The sequence below is a fragment of the Seriola aureovittata genome, chromosome 20 (genome assembly GCF_021018895.1).
Source record: "Seriola aureovittata isolate HTS-2021-v1 ecotype China chromosome 20, ASM2101889v1, whole genome shotgun sequence".
Classification (NCBI taxonomy): domain Eukaryota; kingdom Metazoa; phylum Chordata; class Actinopteri; order Carangiformes; family Carangidae; genus Seriola; species Seriola aureovittata.
The window spans coordinates 22509353-22531671 of record NC_079383.1 but is presented as its reverse complement, the minus strand read 5'-3'; the positions used below and the strand labels follow the sequence as shown (position 1 = coordinate 22531671).

The 22319-nt window shown below is 40.2% G+C and overlaps 3 protein-coding genes across 3 annotated transcripts in view; 1 reads left to right on the top strand and 2 right to left on the bottom strand.

Moving 5' to 3' along the window:
- Window positions 1-712: 712 nt before the first annotated feature.
- Window positions 713-9365, bottom strand: rmc1 (regulator of MON1-CCZ1). The gene is made up of 21 exons (XM_056364966.1): window positions 9157-9365; window positions 8392-8468; window positions 7989-8073; window positions 7684-7740; window positions 7442-7528; window positions 7166-7306; window positions 6771-6874; window positions 6589-6678; window positions 6230-6335; window positions 6006-6114; window positions 5859-5903; window positions 5723-5776; window positions 5466-5594; window positions 4592-4698; window positions 4382-4501; window positions 3930-4007; window positions 3590-3694; window positions 2896-2964; window positions 2712-2799; window positions 2129-2266; window positions 713-1855 (listed from the first exon to the last, which is right to left on the bottom strand). The coding sequence occupies exons 1-21, from the start codon at window positions 9253-9255 to the stop codon at window positions 1776-1778; spliced, it is 1968 nt and encodes a 655-aa protein (XP_056220941.1). The 5' UTR covers window positions 9256-9365; the 3' UTR covers window positions 713-1775.
- A 538-nt stretch (window positions 9366-9903) lies between these two features.
- On the bottom strand, window positions 9904-17270 carry riok3 (RIO kinase 3 (yeast)). Its single transcript, XM_056364811.1, has 13 exons — window positions 16950-17270; window positions 15753-15868; window positions 15171-15316; window positions 14968-15075; window positions 14754-14863; window positions 14457-14600; window positions 14226-14353; window positions 13843-14025; window positions 13515-13674; window positions 13318-13398; window positions 12613-12702; window positions 11983-12096; window positions 9904-11624 (listed from the first exon to the last, which is right to left on the bottom strand). The coding sequence occupies exons 1-13, from the start codon at window positions 16983-16985 to the stop codon at window positions 11511-11513; spliced, it is 1530 nt and encodes a 509-aa protein (XP_056220786.1). The 5' UTR covers window positions 16986-17270; the 3' UTR covers window positions 9904-11510.
- A 1401-nt stretch (window positions 17271-18671) lies between these two features.
- The window catches only part of LOC130161542 (clavesin-1-like), a 7204-nt gene continuing 3556 nt past the window's right edge, over window positions 18672-22319 (top strand). Inside the window, exons 1-3 of the mRNA XM_056364913.1 lie at window positions 18672-18997; window positions 20164-21050; window positions 22211-22319. The exon at window positions 22211-22319 is cut by the window's right edge and continues 62 nt beyond it. Of these exons, the coding sequence (XP_056220888.1) occupies window positions 20952-21050; window positions 22211-22319 (208 nt within the window). The 5' untranslated portion in view covers window positions 18672-18997; window positions 20164-20951. The remainder of the gene's footprint in view (window positions 18998-20163; window positions 21051-22210) is intronic.

Below are 22319 nucleotides of genomic sequence, written 5' to 3'. Positions count from 1 at the left end.
GCCTTACTATATTATGACTTTTTTTTTGACTTTTTTTGCCTTACTATACTATGACTTTTTTTGCCTTACTATACTATGACTTTTTTAAAAACTTTTTTGCCTTACTATACTATGACTTTTTTTGACTTTTTTTGCCTTACTATACTATGACTTTTTTTGCCTTACTATACTATGACTTTTTAAAAAACTTTTTTGCCTTACTATACTACGACTTTTTTTGAATTTTTTTGCCTTACTATACTATGACTTTTTTTGACTTTTGTTTGCTTACTATACTATGACTTTTTTCTTTACTTTTTTGCCTTACTGTACTATGACTTTTTTTGCCTTACTATACTATGACTTTCTTTGCCTTACTATACCATGACTTTTTTTTTTGACTTTTTTTGCCTTACTATACTATGACTTTTTTCTGACTTTTTTTGCCTTATTATACTATGACTTTTTTTTTACTTTTTTGCCTTACTGTACTATGACTTTTTTTTTTTACTTTTTTTGCCTTACTGTACTATGACTTTTTTTGCCTTACTATACTATGACTTTTTTCTGACTTTTTTTGCCTTACTATACTATGACTTTTTCTGACTTTTTATGCCTTACTATACTATGACTTTTTTAAAACTTTTTTGCCTTACTATACCATGACTTTTTTTTACTTTTTTTGCCTTACTATAATTTTTTTTTGCACCACTGAAATTAACACTCTTGTACACACTTGTTACTCAGTTTTTAATTAGTTGAACATAATGTATAGACAGTATATATTTTCAGTATCATTTAACAGCATTAAAATATATTTCCACTGTTACTTCATACAATTCAGTGCTGTCTCATTTAAAAACACAGATGTGACTGTTAGTGACATAATAATTCTTTCTTCATCATACAAAATAAACAAAATTCTTCCACCTCCTCATTCATTTCATATGTACAGAGCCTTCATGCAGGCATCCCAACATTACAACTTTACAGGTGCAGCTTCTGACCCCGCCCACATCAGGTGAAATCAGAGTAAGACATCACATGAGCAGGTTACAGTGAGTATGTTCACATGCACCCACGTATCCAAGATAGTTTTCATCTGATGGTATTCTCACAATGTTAATAAAGAACGTTAGTTTTCTTATTCTGTGCAGATACATCTGACAACAACCACACAAGAAACAGGTTAGTGATCAAATTTCTCCCAATTTTTTTCTCCATACCTGTGAACCTTTGTGAATTCAAAATTACTATTTCCTCAAAATATTTAAAATCTCCAATTTTTTTAACATTGGCCCTATTAGTCCATCATATATAAAATTAACTAGGAAGCAGTATTTTTTAAGTGTTTCCGACTTGTCACTTTCTCTCTCCTGGAAACAGACACTTTCATGAGATATATATCAGCTTGTTTTGTTTTTTTTAATCTCCTGGCGCTTCTCAAGGGAGATTTTCTAAAGGCAGCAATTCACCAAACAAATATCCTGGTATTTATATATTTCTAATCCACTTTAAATATATTTGTCATCTGAATTTCTGATTTCAAGTGCTGATGTTCCACTTAGTGTAGGAAGATGCTGCTCTTCTGTGTAGTCAACTATTTTGACTTACAGAAGTTAGTTCAGGTCGGTGTCAGTCAGCACGTGTAATGGTGTTGACACGCTCAGGATACTCGTGGTGCATGTGAACGTACAGGTCCATGAAGGTTCGTCCCACATGTTGGTTTGTGACCCTTACAGGTCGTCTGCTCGCGGCCAGGCGAGTTTAAAGTCTGTGGTTTTGGTCCCGTTGGTTCACACTGTGGACGGTTTCATCAGTGCCTGCTCCCCGAACAGCTGCTTAAAGTGGACCACATGCTCCTCACAGTGCTCTCCTACACACACACACGCACACGCACGCGCACGCGCGCGCACACACACACACACACACACACACACACACACACACACACACACACACACACACACACACAATAAGTACAGGTACTAAACACCAACACTGCACTAAAGAACTTGAAGCCACATATTTATAAAAAAGACATACAGTACTTTATATTATTATAAATTCTGTGTGTGTGTGTGTGTGTGTGTGTGTGTGTGTGTGTGTGTGTGTGTGTGTGTGTGTGTGTGTGTGTGTGTGTGCTCACCAGGATTAAAGCCGGGGCTTCCTCTCAGCCGTTGGTTTCTCTGCTGGAACGACCTGAATACGGTGTAGAACAACATCTGGTCTCCGGTTTGCCGCGCTGCGTCCAGAAACTTCCTCGCCGACACGTTGTCATGTCCGCCTGCCCGGAGGGAAGCGGTTTAATTCACTTTGACCTCTGAAGTTCAGCTGAAGTGAATATGAAGTTTTGCACTAAAACATTTACAATTAGATTAGTGTAAATCAGACTTGTGAATCCTGATGTTGAATGTTTACAGGAAATGACGACTGGATTAAATATGGACGGGAGGAATAATTACAGTGACCATATATCTCATGTCAATATAGTATTGTGATAACGTTAGTTTGTCTTTTTATACAAGAGCCAAACCTTAGTGCACCTGATAAATTAACACTTAAATTACAAAGCAACAATTTAATCAAGACGATTAAATGACTCAGTTAACCCTGAACAAAATCTGTTTTTGTGATTCTTCTTCATCACTGACAATAATTCACAGTTCAACTGCAGATTTGTTGCACTTTTGTCTTGCTTTCATTTTTTCCTGGCAGATGAATCAACGTACCGACACTGCGGATGAATCTGAGCGCGCCCAGAACCTGCTGCTTGGACAACAGAACCTCAACGATCTCGTCGTTGGCCGTGGACAGACGCTGAAAACACACAAACAAAAGATGAATCGAAATTACAATAATCTATTTTGTTTATTTGGCGCCACAATCTGCAATCTGTGCTCTTGTGTTTGATACCTTCAGCATGTCCAGTGACAGCTGATGTGCAGGAGGGTATGTACTCTCCAGAGACAGAAGCAAACACGCCTGAAACCAAGGAAATTGAAGACAATTAAAACATAACGAGCAACAGAACGAACCACATGTAAAAACAGTTGAGTCTGAGGAGTTACACATCTTGGACTGGCATCAGATTTATGTCCCAACAGTTCAATTCTATTATGGAAACCAGACAGTTCAACAGTAATGTTAAGAGGTTCATAGCTTCTTATACTCAATAATAATAATCAATAATCAAAAGTAATGTAATTAAGAATTCTAATTTTAATATAGTTTGAGCAGGATTTGGTTTCAGATTCTCAAATGTGAAAATCAGTTGGTTTTCTATTCGTTGTTGTATTTTCATTTTATTTTTTCATATATATTTTGACATTTTATAAGCTAATATAAAAGGAGTTCCACAGCATTTTGGTATTCCACTTCAATAAAGACTTGGCGTCTGTATTAAAGGTCAAAAAAGAGTGAATCCTACATTTCCCATCATGAATCTCAACTATAACTTCAAGCCTATCAACATAATCCTGAAGACGTTCGAGAAACAGTTTTCATAGATCCAGTAATTCTCTGTAAAACCAGCGGACTGCTCCTTTAAGCTGAGTGAACTGAGCCTCATTAAAAAGGCTTCAGATCCGTTCACTGTGTTTGAACTCACCAGCGGTTTGGAGTCGCTGAGGACGTGATACTGCAGGAACTGATGCAGCATGTAGAAGAGGTTGTGTTGCACCAGCGTTTTAATCACCAGCTCATACAGGTAATGCTAAGAGAAAACATACAAAAGATAAAATGTAAAGTTTGTTCAGACTGAAGCAGGAAAAACTTTAAATAACTAAGATAAAGATTAATAAATTTAATATTTTTCTCTTGATCACAGTTTAAAACAAAATGAACAATTAAAAAAACACTATACAACATATAAATACACATAATTATAATCAGCATTTTAACATCAGAGATGAGGGTGAGCAGAGAGGCGTCACTCTGCTCGGTTTTACCTGCACGGTGATCTGGAACTGGTTCAGAGAGCGGATGTACTCCATCAGCACCGCGATGATGAACTTATGTGACACCCCCTGCAGAATTATTATTGGGTTTTTTACAGATTCTCTTTAAAAACAGATTGAAACTAATTTAAATTCAACTGCACATTTCATCTTTTTAGTATCTGATATTTAATTAAATTTAAATCATTTAAATCTGAAGAAAATCTAAGAAATAATTCAACACCAATAAAACTTTGTTGGCTTTTTTATCCCTTAAGAAAAATAAATACAGAATCTTACATCAAATTACATTTCACAAATGTTGCTTAATAAATTCTGCTTGTTAGAAACTTTGTGTGTCTGAGGAGATTTTAGAAAAGAGGTTTCAAACACCAGATAATCCTTTATATTCACTAACTCACGAGTGTGTATTAGTTGTGTAAAGTGTGTGTTTGTTCACGTACCTTCCTCTCTGTGAAAGATGACAGGACGTGTGTGTACATGTCTGATTGGTCGATGACGGCCTGAGTTCTGACCGGACGTTTCTGAGCTGCGCTGCCTCGACTCGGACCGGACTCCATCGCCTGCAACACGAAACACAGCGATCTGACATGAACTGACCCGTGTGTTTTTTAAAGATCTTTGTGTTTATTTACTGAGCAGCCGTCTCTCACCACAGTGTAGCTCTGCTCCGCCTCCAGGTATTCCTTGTACACCTGGTTGAGTTTGTCAAAGACGGTCGCGACGACAGGAAGACTTCCCTTCTCGCCGCCCTCCAGGACTGAGCAAAGAAAAGCTTCAGCTCAACAGAAACAAAACCAAACATCTGCAAACACTCTTCAAACTTTTATGTTTTCTCTGACATTTTGTCACTTTCAGAAAATGAATCAGCCAGAATATTGATAATTGATGAATCATTTGCATTTTTTAAAGCAGAAATAACTTTCAAGTTACTGGATCCACGTGTGAAGATTTTCAGTTTTCTTTGTTTTTTATGATTTTAAATTTAAGGTTTCTTTGATCAAAACAAAAAACTTGAAGATCTCACTTTGTGTTCTTGGAAATATTCTGATATTTTATGTTTTATTTAAACCAAATCTTTGATTAATTAATGAATTAAGCAAATACTCAGCAGATTGTTTGACTCGTTAGTAGGACTGGGTGTTACAATCCCACAACAGTTACTGGGGATGCTGTTAGCAGCGACAGCTAGCTGTTGCTACCTGTACGACACATCTTTAGTTGTTTACCTCGACGTCACTGGTTGATTTATTAATCTGTGAAGGAGCATCAACATTTGATCTTTGACAACAAATCTTTCCTCATGTACTGAATTTATTTCCTTCATTTATTTATATTTATTATTATTTCAACACTTTATTCATTGTATTTACTGTTTCATGTCCCAGTTCCACAATAATGTAAAATACATCTTCACATGTAATGACATTAAATCTCTTTCATCCGACTCGTCCGGAGGTTTCACAGTTCAACATCTTTTCTTTGGACGTTTTCAGTCTAACGACAGATAAAGAGACAGACACGTACTCTGAGAGCAGACAGACAGGATGACCATCTTGCAGTCTCTCCGTCGTAACAGGAAGTCCATCAGTTTGCCTTTGTCCTGCAGCAGGTTCACAGTTGGAGGCAGCTTCACCTGCAGGTACCACAGGTAACCTGACAGACACACAATGAGATATCAGCTCCAAACTGGGACGAATTAAAAACCAGGACTGAGGAAAAAGTACAAGTGTGTGTGTGTGTGTGTGTGTGTGTGTGTGTGCGTGTGTGTGTGTTTTCCACACCTTCACTGGCACTGATGATGATGTCAGGTTGGAAGACGCTCCAGGAGGAGGAGTCTGGAGTGATGGTCAAGGTCAACACACGGAGTCGACACAGTGAAAACCAGAAAACACAACTTGTGTTGGACGTAAAGGATACAGAGCTGACAGGGGACGGGAGGCTGAGAGGGGACGACAGCTGGACCTGCAGAGACACGAGACAGAAGAGTCAAGACAAGCTACAAACTCTAAGGTGTGTGTGTGTGTGTGTGTGTGTGTGTGTGTGTGTGTGTGTGTGTGTGTGTACCTGACAGTGGGATCCTGTAGGGGTGAATGGAGCGGGCGGGTAGAACAGGCTGGTGTGTGTTGACGGCACAGTCCGGCTCCTTCAGCTTGATGTCGAAGATCAGAGACGTCTGAGACAAACACACACACAGAATAAATGACACACCGTCACACAACCACACTGTTCAACACACACACAAACACACACACACACACACACACACACAAACAAATACACACACTGACCTGGGAGCTCTGGTGATGAACCACCACCAGGTTGTCCACGATGTTCAGAGCAAACTTCCCCGTGGTGTTCAGCTTCAACACGTGACTCTTTTTACACGCACCCTCCCTGAACACACACACACACACACAACACACACACACACACACACACACACACACACACAGAGTAAATTTCTGTTCAGTTTTCACTTCTGTTTCTATTGTTGAACACACCGGCCCACAGTCTAAACTAAACAATTAAATATAATTTCAACAAGTTATGTTTACATAAGCCAACGTGTGTGTGTGTGTGTGTGTGTGTGTGTGTGTGTGTGTGTGTGTGTGTGGTTGTGTGTGTGTGTGTGTGTGTGTGTGTGTACCTTGGTAGGTGGTACAGCACCACCTCTGCACTCGGACTGTTTGCTGTTCTTGAATGATGCTTCAGATACATCACATACAGCTGACCGTAACTACGGGGGGTGGGGGGGGTGCAAACACATCGAATGAGTAACACAGGTTAGTCAAAGGTTAATAAATATTAAACCACCAGCAGACGGCTTACATTGTCGCCATGGCGATGTCTCTCTCCGACAGGCTGAGTTTGGCAGGTTTGGGGACGACCGGAAGCTCGATCTCAAACTTAGACATCTTGGACATGGTCCCGTTCTGAAACAGGAAAATAAACACTGACCTTTGACCTTTGACCCCCAAAATTTAATCACAGTCCAGATGAACGTTTTAACCAAATTTGAAGATGTTCCTTCAAAGCTTTACGGAGATGTCGTGTCCAAGAGAACGAGACGGACACACGGACAACCTGAAAACAATATGGCTGCCGCTCTGACTGTCGCCGGGCGGAGGAATAAAAATATAAAGCTACAAAGTTAAAAAATACAAATCTAAAATAATAAAGGCTCATAACGAGTCAGATGTGTCACTACAACAGGACAGACTCACCCTGAAGGCGAAGGGCTGCAGGATGTTTCCCTGCACGGTGGTGGACAGCAGGATGACGGCCGTCTCCGGACAGTACTGGTACCAGTTCACATTAATACTCTGACTCTTCAGCAGCTTCACACTGCGCTTGTCTGGAAACACCTGCCACACACACACACACACACACACACACACACACACACACACACACACACACACACACACACAGACTAAATGTCCAGAGTCGACCTTCGTCGTGCATGTTCATGTGCGAGAACTGAAACCGAGTCAGACTACCTGGTAAAACTCTATCCCCTGGTCGGTGATGAAGACGATCTCGTTCCAGTTGGTCCAACAGAAACCCAAAACACTTGCGTTCTTCGTCTGCAGCAGAAAAAACACAAACAAAAAAACACAAATACAGTTTCGTTACAAAACAACTCAGAAAAAAGTCACAGAGCTGCTGTGGCTTCATTTTATTCATCTTCCTTTTCAGCTGATCTCTCCTCACAGCTCTCAGGAGAGAAAGTGTAACGTACCTTGCATTCCTGGGTGAACTCTGTGTGCGGATAGTCGGGTATAAAGTTGATGAAATCCTACAAACAATACAGAATCAATAAGTCAATACCTCAGGAATCATTAGGTCTGGACAGAGTTTGTCCTTATATAATAATAAGACGAGAACAGAAGTAATTGAAGTAATCCATAATTAGTAAACCAACATTATTCCCACAGACATTTTTAAGTTTCATGAAGCTCCAGTTTAGCTGAGAAATCCTGCATCTTATGGACGTTGAGGGAATCGAACACCCGACTGTTCCTGTTCGCGTTGTTCAGAACTCACCACAGACTTTGAGGTTCTCTGAACTGCCAAGATCTTATTTCCAATGGAGAACTTGATGCACTTCACTTCTCCTTTATCATCCATTCTGTGGAGGAACAGATGGGTAATGTACATTATTACTGTCAGTGGTGGGAACTACAAGTTTGAGGTTCTTGTATTTTATTTAAGTATTTCTATTTTATGATACTCCAATTACATTTTAGAGCCACGGCTTTTTACTCCACTACATTTATTTGACAGCTTAAATTAACAGTTGCTGTTCAAGATTCAGATTTTACATAAGAAATCATGTGATGAGATTATAAAATACAGAAATATCTTTTTTGATTGTGATTTTACTTAAAATAAATTATCAGAGTACTGGCCAACACCTTTGGATTTAGCTTTGCAAATGTTAAAGTACCTGAAGGCAACACTGCTCTTGTCATCTGGGCCTTTGACCACCACACCTGTGGCTCCCCCTGAACGCACCGCAAACACCTGCAGCCAGAAAGCAGGACATAAAATATCTAAAATTAATAACAACAAAACACCTCCACATTTCAAGAAAACTGAGCACTCTGCTGTAGCTGCTCTCATTACTGATCACATTACTGATCACATTATTGATCACATTACTGACATGTGCAAGGAGAGGTCATGTGAATTTTATCTTATTATATTTGAAATATGAAAATAAAAGGGCAAAAAAACAGACTGTGTTTCATCAACTTGACCGGGAGGAATAAAACGTAGAAAATTAAAACTCTTTACAATGACAGCATGAACAAGTATGAGCTCCGAAGGGGTTTTAAAATGATAAAATAAATTAATCTTTAAAAATAAGCATTACAATACAAACTGAAATTAGGACTTTTACTGTTAATACTTTATTTAATGTAACATATAATGTCTATATCCATTTCTTTATATGTAGAGTTTAAATATGATTAAAAATATCAAGTAAGTTGTTTATTTTGTCTTCTGACCTATGACTTTATTTAGATTATCGATTATTTTCTATCAATGACGCAGCACGTGAAGCCAGCACACTTCACAGGGAGAACATTAAAACACATCTGATTAAATCTACAGACTTTTGTTGACATGCTTGAGACAGAATTTTCTTAAAACTAACAAACTGTCAGTCAGTTAGCTCACCACATTAGCCACATGCTAACTAGCTCACCTGCTTGTTAGCCTCATCGAAGAAGACGTTGTTGACGCTGGAGGCGTGTTCAAACTGCACCGGGTTCTCGCACAGCTCCAGGTAATGTTCCTCACTCATCCTCTCACACCTGGCCGCCACGTTTTTGCAGCTTTATCCCAAGTTTGGTTCAGTTTACTTCAGTTTAGCTTCCTGTTAGCCGGGGCAGGGGAGCCGGAAGACACGACGAGGCTTCCTGTTTCGTCCTTCAGAATAAAAGTGGAAACTTGTATTTATTAGATCTCTTTTTACAGATTTAATTGCTGTCGTTCCTATGTATTCTTAAATGTTATAATGTCTTTCTACCTTATATAAAGTACTTCATTCATGTATTTGAGTTACCTGTAAAAAATTACATGAATTTTATAAATGTGAATAATTATTTCCATTATTGTTTCTATGTTGTATTAATCTTAGAATAACTACAATAATCTTATAATTATCTAAATGCTTTATTCATATTTATTTTTTAAAACCTTCCTTTTTTCACTCTGTTTTGTTTGTTTTAATCACTGTTTTCACAAAGACCGAAAAAATAAACATTTTACATGGTCAATAACATTTTTATTTTGAAGGATCTTGTAGGAAGTCCCCTTCACAGATCATGTGATAGTCTGAAGATCATGTGCTCAGGTTTAGCAGAAAATCAAGTGAATCAGTTTCAGTTACTTTGTGCTAAAAACAATATTTAAATATTTTTGTTTTTACTTAAAGAAATCCAACAAACACTTTCCATTTTAATTTTTTTTAATGTCATCACTTTTCTGCACTTTTCATCAGAACATAACCACCACAAAACCAACACCAAGGGCCAAAACTCTCTGCAGAGAAAAACCTCACACATCGAAAAACACACAATAATCTGCAACAGGTGACCGACCTCTCCCACGCCAGGTTTTCTGAGCCGAAGTCACACGATCAAAGAGCTACAGATCTTTTTCACTGCAAACATCAAAAACAGTCAATAACTAGTTTATTGTAATAAAATAAACTTAATTTCAAGAGTTACCAAAAGAAGAAAAGATCGATTGCGTCTTTTACTTTGAGGAAAATAATGTTAAAGAGACACGTACATATAGTTCCTGTCAAGAGTAAATCACATGTATTAAATACCATCAACCTTAGTTCCTCCCAGAAACACCGAGCGAGAGATGAAAACAGTGTGAAAGTGAAAAGGAAGAATAAAATAAGATTTATAATCTGGTTAAACTTGGTCAAATAATCCCCAATTTAAATTTAAATTTAGCAACTTCAGGCTATTTAAGATCTTTTGGCTTTTGAGAGAAATAAAGATAAAACTTTTATTTTCTTTAATGTGACGTATGGAAACAGCAGTGTTTGAGTGTTGTGCTTAATCCTTCCTCTCGGTCGACGTGGTACAGATTATAAATGTTTTTAAGTATCTGGATTTATTATTATTAGTGTGTTGTGTTGCACCAACGTTTGTTGTAATGGGAATTTGACTCCCAGCCTCAGAGGAAATATGAAACCGAATGGGGAAATAAACAGAGCGAGAAGATGAAGATGATGATGAAGATGAAGATGCCCAAAGATTCATAATGAAACTGAATTAGCGATTTTCTTTTAGGCCTAAAAAAAGCAGCATCTGTATTTTGTTTTTACTATTGATATTTAACCAATTCATGCTTTTGGTATTTAGATCTATTTTAGATTATTTCACTTAAAACAAAAAAATATCATGTTACATTAGTTTCACCTGTTTCTGGTCTTTCTCCTGAAGTTCACATACGATATCTGCTCCTTCCTAAAGCTACAGCCAAATATTCAAACCCAGGATATAATTCTTTCACCATTACTGTAAAAGACACGTTTAGGTTTTTTTTATTTTTTGCACATTTTCTACATATTTTTCCCCAAAATTCGTGACACCTTCAGGTCCCTCCACTAGAATTTAAAGTAAATCTCGAGGGTTTGAACGGAGCTCAGCAGTGGCTCCAGCTGGTGGACGAGGTCCTGTGTGGAAATCTTTATGTATCTTTATGATTCTTACAAACACACACACACTGTAATCGATCTTTGAGCCACAGCAGCAGCAGAAATGAGATGTGGTCTCGGCTTCAGAAAACCCAGCTGGAGCCTCTCAGCGGCCCGGACGCTCCGGCTTCAACATCCAACTGGGTGAAATCATTCCTCCTGCAGCCAGGAGGAGGCGCTCCGTCGGGTGTGTGGGGTTAGTGGGTGGTGGTGGGAGGCGTTGGAGGGTGTGTGGAGGGGGGGGGGGGGACGAGGTGCCAGGTCCTCCTCCTCCGTTCATCTCCTCCTTACAGCGTTTTCAACACGGCGGGATCGTGAAGAGAGAGCGAGCCGGGCGAGCGTTAGTCATCAGCGTCGGGTTTTAAAGGAGGATCGCCGTCCTCGGAGGAGAGGGGGAACGTTTTCTTCCCTCGCCTCTGAACGTGATCCTCGTTCCTCTTCTCCAACGCCACGATCTGCCGGAGAGAGGAGAGAGTTTAAATAAAAAGATATTACATATTAATTAATCAGATCGTGTCGTTAATGCAGAATGTGAATTATTTTGCCTTTTGGTTTCTTACTTATTTATTCTTTAATATCTTATTGAGGTTGTGAGGCCTGATATTATAACGTCACGTGTTAAAAGTGTCGTCTGTGATTATTGTTTTGTCTCGACTGAGGATGTTCACCTGCTGCGCTGGTTTTTATTTTCATACAGAAAACACATGAATTAACATTAAAAAAAAACGTTAAATTTGACAAAAGTGAATAAAAAGACAAAATGAACAAGAAGATTTAATGAGTCTATAAAAGCTGTGCTGGAGTCTCTGTTACCTCGGCGAAAAATTCAGCCTCTTCTTCTGCGCCTACAGGGATGTTCAGTCCGGTCACGGCGTTGAAAAGGTCGTACACACTCATCGCCTCGCTCACTCCTCTCTTCTGGAAAAACTGGAGCACAAACACACAGATATTGATTATTGATTTTATTCTCTACAAACAGCAAAGAGCTAAAACTAAGTAACTCCAGGGATTCATTGATTTCTATATGGATAAATATACGTTTACACTTGTGGCAGCAGTGAACAAACCTGGTTCACTGAGAGATGCAGTTAATTTAATCAGTAATTTAATCTGTTTGCACCTTTTCTACTGATAATTAACAATTTCTATCTCAGTAGAAACATAAACAACAACAAACACCATAAAAAGCACATTGTGTTTGCTGGATATTAACTGATTAAATATGTTTCTCTGAGTTTAAATGACATTTAACTCTAACTGAAACAAAATTCAAAATCTACTTTCTCAAAATGTGAAAAATAAACAAATATCTTCGTCCACAGCTGAAGCTGCTCTGATGATCTGCGTCATGTTCTCAGACTGAGTCCTGAACCACAGAACCAGACTACGACAACTACGTCACAGCAACTAGAGATAGCACACGAAGAAGAAACTAGGCGTTACCGTGGAAACGTTCCTGCAGTCTCTGAAGAGGAACTCCAGGCCGTGAGGATGGGTGGGCTCGACGGACTGACTGACGTCTATCAACCACACCTGCGACAGACACAAACAGAACGGAGAGAACTGAGGACGTCACATGATTCAACATGAGAAGTGAAGAGAGAGAGGGAGCGAAGTAAAAGACCAATGAAAGAGGAAGTTTATAAAGATGGAAGGGAGGAAGAGATGAGGAGAAGAAGGAAAGACGTACAGTCACCGTCTCACCTGTGGGAGACTTTGTTGGAGCTACTTCAGGTGTGTTTGGTCTGTAAAGGACAGATTATATATTTTCTAAAAGCTTCAACTCTCCTGATTCAGTCGTTATTCTCCTTGTTTATCTCTTCTACTCGTTCTGACTCTGTGGGTGTAAAATGTTTCAGCGCTGTGACTGTGACCTGTTTATTTTCAGGCTTTTCATGATACAAAGGAGTTTAATGTGAAGTAGAATCTATAAATAATATTGATAAATAAACACATTGTGCTCATTAATGTTCTGCTTTATTAGTCTGTAACAAGAGAAGGAGGAAGAGGAGAGGAAGCTGGTGGGAAACGAGAATAAGAGAGAAAAGATGGAGAGAGTGAGAGCAGGAGGCAAGTTCACAAAGATAAAAAGGACAGGAGGAAACGATGAACGAAAGAAGAGGAAGAGTTAAAGAAAAACTGTCTCACCTTCCCTTCGTGCCACAGCATGTTGTATTCACTGAGATCAGCATGAACCAGGTTACACTCCTGAAACAGCTGCTGCATCATCTGCAGAGAAAAGAGTCAGAAAACATGTATCATACACGTCGTTCTACATGGAAAAACATTCATGACAAAATAAAGAAATAATGAAAAGCAGCTGTTGTTGCCGTCAGTGCACGTACATGTAGGACCTGGTAGTAGGCGTTCTTCATGTCCTCGGAGCCCAACCTGGCGTCTTTGAGTTTGGGAGCGGGAACGTGGTCTTTACCGATGAACGACATCACCAGGATGTGTTTCTTCAACATCACCACCTCCGGACACGGGATCTCCGCCTTCTTCATCCTGGACACGGAAACGTTTTTTTAATTTACCACAAACGCCACGTTAGTTTCCATGAGCTGTAAAAACACGCTGCTTCAGCTTCAGCTTCAGCTTCAGCTTCCAGACAGACAAGAGGCCTGATGTGGACGAAGTGGCACCTGAGTGCTCCGACGTCACCGTGTCGGTTACCTGCTCAGGTTGTGCATCTCCTTCTCGGCCCACAGCCGGATGATTTTGCGCGGGTTCAGTTTGCTGAATCTGTCTATGAAGCGATAGTCGTCTTTGATGTAGCGGTCTCTGTTCTTGAACTCGTTGAGCGTCGTCTTGAACACCTTCAGCACCACCTCGTCCGGGACCGGCTGCTCCTCCAGGCTGAAACACACACAGGTTTCCACCTGTTTGTTTATTTGTTGTTTCTTGTTTCCCTCTCAGAGTTTCTGCAGGTTCACTGAGTTTAACACAACAGGAAACTTTTCAAGACTTTTCGACTTTCACCTGCAGAAACCCTGTACAGGTGTTTACTCATCTGAGCGCCTCCTCCCATCCCTCTCTTCCTCCCTCTCTCCACTCACCTCCCTCCGTCAGCGTGGAAGACGACGGACTCTTTCCCGGTGCTGATGCAGCCGTTGATGTGTTCCAGCACGCCGGCGTTCACCATCTTATACATCAGCAGGCGAGTGCGAGGGTCCACTGCTTGTTCCTGAGGAGAGAGGAGTGTTTTATTATTATCATTCCTGATCTGAGTGTTTGATCGTCGTGTTGGTCTGAATATATGATTATATGATTATACTGAATATACGCACGGCGGTGGAGTGCTCCTTCTTCTCGTGCAGCCTGGAGCTGCGTCTCTGCTCGCTGTAGCAGTGCTGCTTCAGAGAGTTGAACACCTGGTTGGACAACTTCAGGTCCATCCCCAGACCGTCACCCACGTGGACCTCAGGAGCAAACTGCAGGAGAGGGTGCAAAAAAAAAACAAGACACCTGAATGTGTGAATGTCAATTTGAATTAAAAAAGAAGTTTCAGGCCTTTTAATGGAGGAACAACAGTAAACATAAACAGGATATTAATGAATATAAACGTGAGTGTGAAACTGTCTTACATTGTCCATGCGAGCAGTGTTCTTACGTCCACACATCACCTCGTCGTGTTTGGTGGTGATGTTCTTTCCTTTCCCAGTGAAGCCTTTCCTGGGCGTGGTCTGAGGTTTTTCTGAATGATCACACACACACACACACACACACACACACACACACACGGTTGCAGGTGCTGCCGGGTCAGTGATGATAGTGAATGTGCAGAGGGAGAAAACTCACCTGCTCTATAGGGGTCGTGTCTCGTGTCCTGCCAGTCCACCTCGTCCTCCGAGCTGTCGCTGTCTTCATATGGATGGACCATCCTGTAGTTCTCGAAGGAGATGGACACTGGACACAAAACATTAAAACACAGTGTCACTAACTTTAACTCTTGTTTTATATCAGCTACAGTCTCTGTGTGTCCCAGACTGTTGCGTTTCTACCTTTGCTGTCTCCGTTGAACTTCTTCTCCTCGCGGCGGAGCTGATCGTCAAACTCGCGGTCGAACTGCATCTGCAACATCTGGGCGAGCATCAGGTCACTGGTCGTGTCCGAAGCCTCGTCCGACAGCAACAGGTCTGATCCAGGCCTGAGAGAAAATATCATATAATCAGCTTCAGTTTAATGAAACATTTCAGACTGAAAACTGCAACAGCAGAAAGACTGTAACTACTTATTTTCATCATCGATTATATTATGATGATATTATGATATTTAATCGACTGTTTTGTCAATCCAACTGATCATTGGTCCAAATCCAAAGACAATGAGTTTACAGCGACATGACAGAAGATGATGAGCTGGAACCTGCGAATGTTTGGCAGAGATGCTTAAAAAAAAGGTTTAAAATCAATTTTCAGTTACAAAATCTTTTCATTGAAATAGTCTTTCCTCTGTATATGACGTTTATTATTATTTTCTTGTCCTTTATTTGACTTTTACTTATAAAAGATAAAACTCAAATTCAATTTATTAGAGGTGATGAACACACATACACACACACACACACGCACAGGTGAACTTACTCAGTCAGAGTAGGGAAGGTGTTGTTCTCCTCCTCCAGCTGTCTGGCCAGCTGTTCACTCATTACATCAGCCAGAGAGCAGGACGGAGCTGCCGGGGTCACCGAACCCCACGGGCTCTGCAACACACACACACACACACACACACACACACACACACACACACACACACACACACACACACACACACAGGGATTATTATCAAAATATATGTTCATGCACTGATCTCACTCTCCTGCTACTTTCCTGATACACGGCCGACGTGGAGTCCTGATCTCAAACCTACGTGAAACTCATTAAAATCATCTTTTATGGAAGTTAACATGAAATAAAACAACGGATAAAGCTGAGATTTGGGACTTTAATGTAGTTTCTATTATTTTATTTCAAATTGAATGTGCTGAAGCTCAGCTGAAACTGGGATACAAGATGAAGAACTCAAATCCAGTAGGTTCACAAACTTTCGCACCTGCTACACTAAAGTTTTATTTCTATCTGTTAAGTTCATTAAATAAAAAAGTTAAACAGCATTAACATCTGAAAAAGCTCATTGTTAATATCTGATTGCTGCAGGGGTTGGACTTCCTTCTTTTCACCTTGTCAGAAAATGTAATTTCCACAAACTTTTTGGATCCAATTATAACCTGTGATGTTCACAGTGAAACTCGGTTGTAATTAAACCACTGACTCATTAACAAACAAAAAAAAAGAGAGAAGTTCAGACATGTCTGAAGTGAGTCCCTCCTCCAGGATCGTGACGTAAATTTAGGATCCGCCCACAATATTTGGGATATATTATCTATAATTACAATATGTACCTATTTATTTTCAATAAATATGATTGTAGGGACAAATTAAACATCAATATGATGGTAATTATATGTGGTAAAAACGAATATCTACTGTCTATAAACTGACATTTTACCCTTTAAAAACTTAAAAATTAAAAATATACAAGTTGTTTTACAGTCGGAACAATAATTCCTATTATATTATGTTTTAATAAAGGTTTCCAGAGCATTAAAGACGTGTGTGGAAGCAGATTTCAGGCTGAGATGTTACAGAAATAGAAACAGTCTTCATTCAGTCATGGCCATATTGGATAACGGCTAGCATTAGCAGCTAACACAAGTTTCGTGGAGTTAAAGAAAATGAACAAGACACAACACAACAAGACACCTAAACCAAAGAGCTTCTTACCTTTGGTGTTTCTGTCGTGACTCCTGTTCGATCCATGATTGTGATAACAACTAATCGATTCTTTCTTCGAGGAGTGAATGGTGGCTAGCCGCTGAGCTAACGTTAGCACGATCCCAAGGGGGCAGATTTGGCGACGAAAAAGTGCTGAAAATGAGACAAATAACGACGTGCAGTGACGTGACACGTACAGGAAACCGTTTAATAAGATTCGGTGAATATAAAAAAGATAATGTACCGGTCAGTAACAAAGGTTTTCTTTAATTAATCTAGATTTAATCTGAGGTAGCGCAGCTGTCTCTTAGGAGTTTCCCTGCAGTGAACCTTGGCACAACAGGAAATACGTCACTGTACGGCTTCAAAATAAAAGTATCCACGCTGGGTTTTTTTAAAAGGTCTTTTATTGAGCTTCCCTGAAACACGTGACAGAAGCTGAAACATTAATCAATTATTTCGATCGAAAAAAATATTCTAATCAATTAATCATTTGAGTAATTTTTCTTGCAAGAAAATAAAACAACAATTAATTAATTGATTGAATTGACAGAAATCTGTCAACAATTTTCATAATCAGCTGATTATTAAAATAAATTATGAAGCATAAATTAAATAAAACTGAGGTTCTAGCTTCTTCCAGAGGTTTTTCTGATTTTGTCTGTTTCGTATTATTGTAAACAATTTTCATTTCTTGGAAATCATGAAAGGCATTTTTCACAATTTCTGACATTTTAAGGGTTTATATTCTATATAATATAAATGTATTTATTTAAATATATGTAATATAATAATAATAAATAATAAATGTAAAAGAAAATACATTCAAGCACTGTGCTTAATAACAGCATTTATCATGTATTTAGCCGACTTTATATATACATGCGTGTGCCCGTGTGCTCGCAACAGCCTGTGCGCGTACAACCTACAATCTGTCCAGGTTGGCTCGTGAACGCGCACGGCCGTGAGCTGCTGTCACAGAGGCAGGGGCGTCCAGGTGAGTAAAGTCCGTCACTCTTAAACAGGAATCAGACCGGAAACTTGTAGAATCTGGCTTCAAAATAAAACTATGGGCTAGAATCGGCGTATTACATGTGTGTGTTTTAAAACTAGTCCTCATTAAATTTAGAAGTTTTATTTAAGAAATAAAACAATCAGTTATGGCTTAACAATTGAACAAATTAACAATTAACAAAGAGAATAATTGAGCATGAAAAAAATGGTTAATTCCACCCCTTTAATTATTCAAGAAACTTTACAGCACAGTTTTATACATAGTGATAGGCTATAATAAATGTATATATGTATATACATGTATAAGTAAATCTATATATGTATAGATGTATATGCTTGTGTGGGTTTGTCCTGTTCCTTTTTATACATTTTCTATATAGCTTAATCAACAAGATTAAAAACTGTATAAAAAGCTCTTATAAATAAAATCCTCCCTTTGAAATGTGCAAAATTAAACCTTGAGTCTATTTTCAATATTACCTATTGATAGGCAGGTTATCTCTGCCAATAGACATGTAAACATATCTTCCATCAATGTCAAATACAAATCTATAAAATACTGTAAATAGATGTGTATACATGCATAAACTGTGTGTATATAAAGCAAGCTGTATCTATTCAGGCACTCTTGTCACTATTGTATTCATGTCTGGGTAACTTGGATTTTATTTTGAAGGTGCCAACAGGAAGCGGCGCTGTTAATTGTGAAACCTTGACAGTTTGGGAGCATCCTGACGTCTTCTCGGAGCACAAAGTGAAAACGCATCTCCTCCTCCTCCTCCTCCTCCTCACACGTTACGATGCCCACACGGATCCACAAGGACAGGCTTTAATCATCTCTGACGCCTTCAGGGACTTTTATTTTTTATTTTTTTCCTGCTCCTTTGATTTTTAATGTGGACGGGAATCTCTTTTGTCCGCGGGATACCGATGGCCACCACCGCCGCCACCGTCCTCAGCATCAGCATCACCTCCACCGAAGGGCCGTCGGGCCAGCCTGGACGGCCGGGATTCAACCAGCACACCTAGCAGGTCGCTCCACTGTGAGTATTCACATCCTCCTTCTATTCAAACGCTTGATCCCAGCTAGATGTGCTGACTTCTGGAGGATGCTCCTCAGTCTTTGCCTCCTCGTGAGGACATCAGATGAAACAGGGGTCACTTTGATCATCCATCTGACAGGAATCTGAGTCTTTAGCTCAATCTGAGAGGCTCTACGTCACACTTTAACCTTTTCTCTTCAGTGTAATATCTCCATCCTGCATCATCTGCTGCTCGCACTCTTTTATTCCTCCTTCATGTTTGATCTCAGGGGGAAGTAGTAAAATCCAGCCCTGTGGGACCTTTAAGTGTCTCTGCTTTGCATTATGCTGTCTCAGTGGACGGACAGATTGGGCCACATCTGACACAATTAATGTGAACGGCAGATGGGGACGAGTTGGGGGCAGGGGGGGTTGTAGTGGGTGGGTAAGGGGTCAACTGCTGGTCTGACCAACCCCCATAGAGATAAAGATAAAGAACATTACTTATCAGAGGCATTGGACACAACAGGCAACAGAGGCAACAGCTGTGCAATAAATTAATAACGTCACAGGACAAACTATAATATAATACATTTATAATACTAATATATCAATAATGATTCATGTATAAACTATAATAAAAGGCACGTGTCGTTACAGAGAGTGTGCAGCCATGTGAGCAGCTCTACGGTTGAGCTAAATGCTAACATCATTAGCTCTGCAGGTATTTGGTCCTAAACTAAAGAAGTGACCTGGTGATGGCGCTGAATGAAAAGTCAGAGGGTCACGAGTTATTGCTGCTCGTCCTGAGGGGAACGTGAATGTCTGCGCAAAGTTTCACAACTGGCCGTCCAGTAGTTTGTGGTCATTTTGTGTCTCTTTGTTAGTTTTGTGTCTTTAAAATCAAAATTTTCATCTGTTTGAATTGTTTTGTGTCGTTTTTCTGTCTCTTTGTGGTTGTTTTGAGTCTGGGGTCATTTTGTGTCTCCATTTGGAAGCTTTGTGCGTCTTTGTGGTTGTTTTGTGTCTCTTTGCCTCTTTGGGATTGTTCTGAGTCTTATTTACACTTTTAACTGAGCTCTATGATATATTTAGGACAGAGGTCCTGACCTCACGTCCTTATTGCTGCATTTTTCACTTTTTCCTCCCATTAAATATAGTTTCATTTCGTCTTTCCTCTCTTGTAGGTTGAGAAATCCCACGTCGGACCGAGTTGCCTTAACTGACCTCTGACCTCTGGCGGAGGGGTCGTGACCACCAGGACTCGTTTGTATTCAAGCCTTCAGCTCCGGCCTCATCATGAAGAAGCAGAGAGTCGACGACACTGACTGATGATCCTGAAACCAAAACCTGCCGCCGCCAAACAACCATGACCGAGCTCAGGAGGAGGAGGGAGCTGCCAGACGCTCGACGGGAAGACAATTAGGACAAAAAGGATGTGAATTCTGTCTTTTCTTCATCAACCCACACATGACTGATATTTTCTGATCGCCTGAGACGGACTGAACATTTCGATCGATGACCAAAGTGCAGGGACTTCCAGCTTCTGAGGAGCCGACAATGTAGAAGAAGACAGCGCAGACGATTGTCCATTCACTTTGTTTCTCGTTTCTTCTTGTCCAAAATAAACCCAGCAGTGACGGTGCCGTGAACTCTACAGCGTCCATAAAGACGACCATGATTGTCTCTTACTGACACGACACCTGTGAACTGTTTGTCTTTTTGTAAACGTGACATCAAAGACGTCACAAACGCAGACAGCAAATAAGATTGTGTCACAGGTAAAAAAGGGCAAACACTCGTTTTTCTAACACAAACTGATGATTGAAACAACTGAGCCACTAAAGACTCAACAACTAAACTAAACTGATCATTTGGAACTACGTCTTCGAATTTCATACAACCACCTGGACACAAAAACAGACTCACCTGTTGATCCTGTCAACCGTCAGGTGGTACAGGTACATACATCACCATGACACACCTACACGCCGGCCTGAGCTCCGAGACGACGGAGAAAGCTCGTTTGGAGCTGAACGAAAACCCGGACACTCTGCACCAGGACATCCAGCAGGTACACAGCTACAGCACACACCTGTCTGAACACCTGTCTAAACACCTGTCTCAACACACTGGACGTGAAGCAGGGATGTTGAGGTTCATTGTTGCCATTTTAACCCGTTTTCTTTTGATTTCTTGTTTAAAGCTCCTCCAGTGTAAAGGTGTGTGTCCATGTGTAGTGTGATTATAGATCAGCTCTAGCTTCTATATTAATACTGTGAAAGTATCAAAGCCTCAGTCCACAGAGAAATGCACACAGCCTGTATTCAGAAACTGAGCCTTAAAACCAGCCGTCAGGACTTCTGGAACTTTGTGATGTCACAACAAAGCAGTCACCAAGCCCCGCCCACCTGGACCCACCATCCAAACCTTGCAGGATTTGGTTTCTCTGAGTGTTTTTACCTGAAATCTGCTTTATTTTTATTGGATCACTCAGAAAACAGTCAGCCAATCAGAAGAGAGGCTCAGAGCCTCCTCTCTTCTGATTGGCTCACTGACCTGTTGTTACTAGAGCTGCAGAGAGAAGCCTGAGAGAGGAGATGTAAAACTACACTGAGATGGTTTTTATATCTTCTGATGATCAACACTTTAAATAAAACACAGAAGAAGAAAATATGGAGCTTTAATGTTTATGTGGTTTGAGTTCTGCTTTATATTAGAAAATTAAATTCAAAAACTGATGAATGTCACACAGGACTGCAGACGAAGACAAAAGGAAAAGGAGGGAAGGTTCTTAAACTAACACAGTTTGATCCAACAGCCCGACAAGTTTCCAACTGAATCCTGCTTCATCATCATCACTCACCTGACGTGTCTCACATATTACATCATGCACCTGCAGGTGTCAGGTGGAACACGACCTTTTCATCCACTGTGGCTCAGACCGAACCTCGTTTCCACGTCACTTCAGACAAAATGAAGATTTATAAATATAATTGTGAGACGAGGCTCCGACTCACAGTCGTCTGAAGATGCAACAACAACATTTTTACTTCAGCATCAGTCCAAACACTGATAAATGATTGTTTCGTGTTGTTGTCGGACGATTAACGAGCCATGAGATGAAACAGTTTTGTGTCTCCCTGCTGTTCCCTCCTCTAAACATGAGCGTTCATTTCTCACGTTTCTCCCCGACCTGAATGACGTTCTTCTCTCTCATGTTTCTGAATCGAGGTGCGGGACATGATCGTGACGCGGCCCGACATCGGTTTCCTGCGGACGGACGACGACTTCATCCTCCGCTTCCTGAGAGCCAGGAAGTTCGACCAGGTGGAGACGTTCA

What these genes read in the sequence shown, in the direction of transcription:
- rmc1 (XM_056364966.1), bottom strand. Translation starts at nt 9,255, where the DNA reads ATGAGTGAGGAACATTACCTGGAGCTGTGCGAGAACCCGGTGCAGTTT. An exon ending in CCTGTCTGTCTGCTCTCAGA is followed by an intron (nt 4,699 to 5,465) that starts GTACGTGTCTGT and finishes TTCTTTGCTCAG; the next exon opens with TCCTGGAGGGCGGCGAGAAG. An exon ending in CAGATTCATCCGCAGTGTCG is followed by an intron (nt 2,267 to 2,711) that starts GTACGTTGATTC and finishes CCCTCCGGGCAG; the next exon opens with GCGGACATGACAACGTGTCG.
- riok3 (XM_056364811.1), bottom strand. Translation starts at nt 16,985, where the DNA reads ATGGATCGAACAGGAGTCACGACAGAAACACCAAAG. An exon ending in AGAAGGAGCACTCCACCGCC is followed by an intron (nt 14,354 to 14,456) that starts GTGCGTATATTC and finishes CTCTCTCCTCAG; the next exon opens with GAACAAGCAGTGGACCCTCG. An exon ending in ACTGCAGGAACGTTTCCACG is followed by an intron (nt 12,097 to 12,612) that starts GTAACGCCTAGT and finishes TTTGTGCTCCAG; the next exon opens with TTTTTCCAGAAGAGAGGAGT.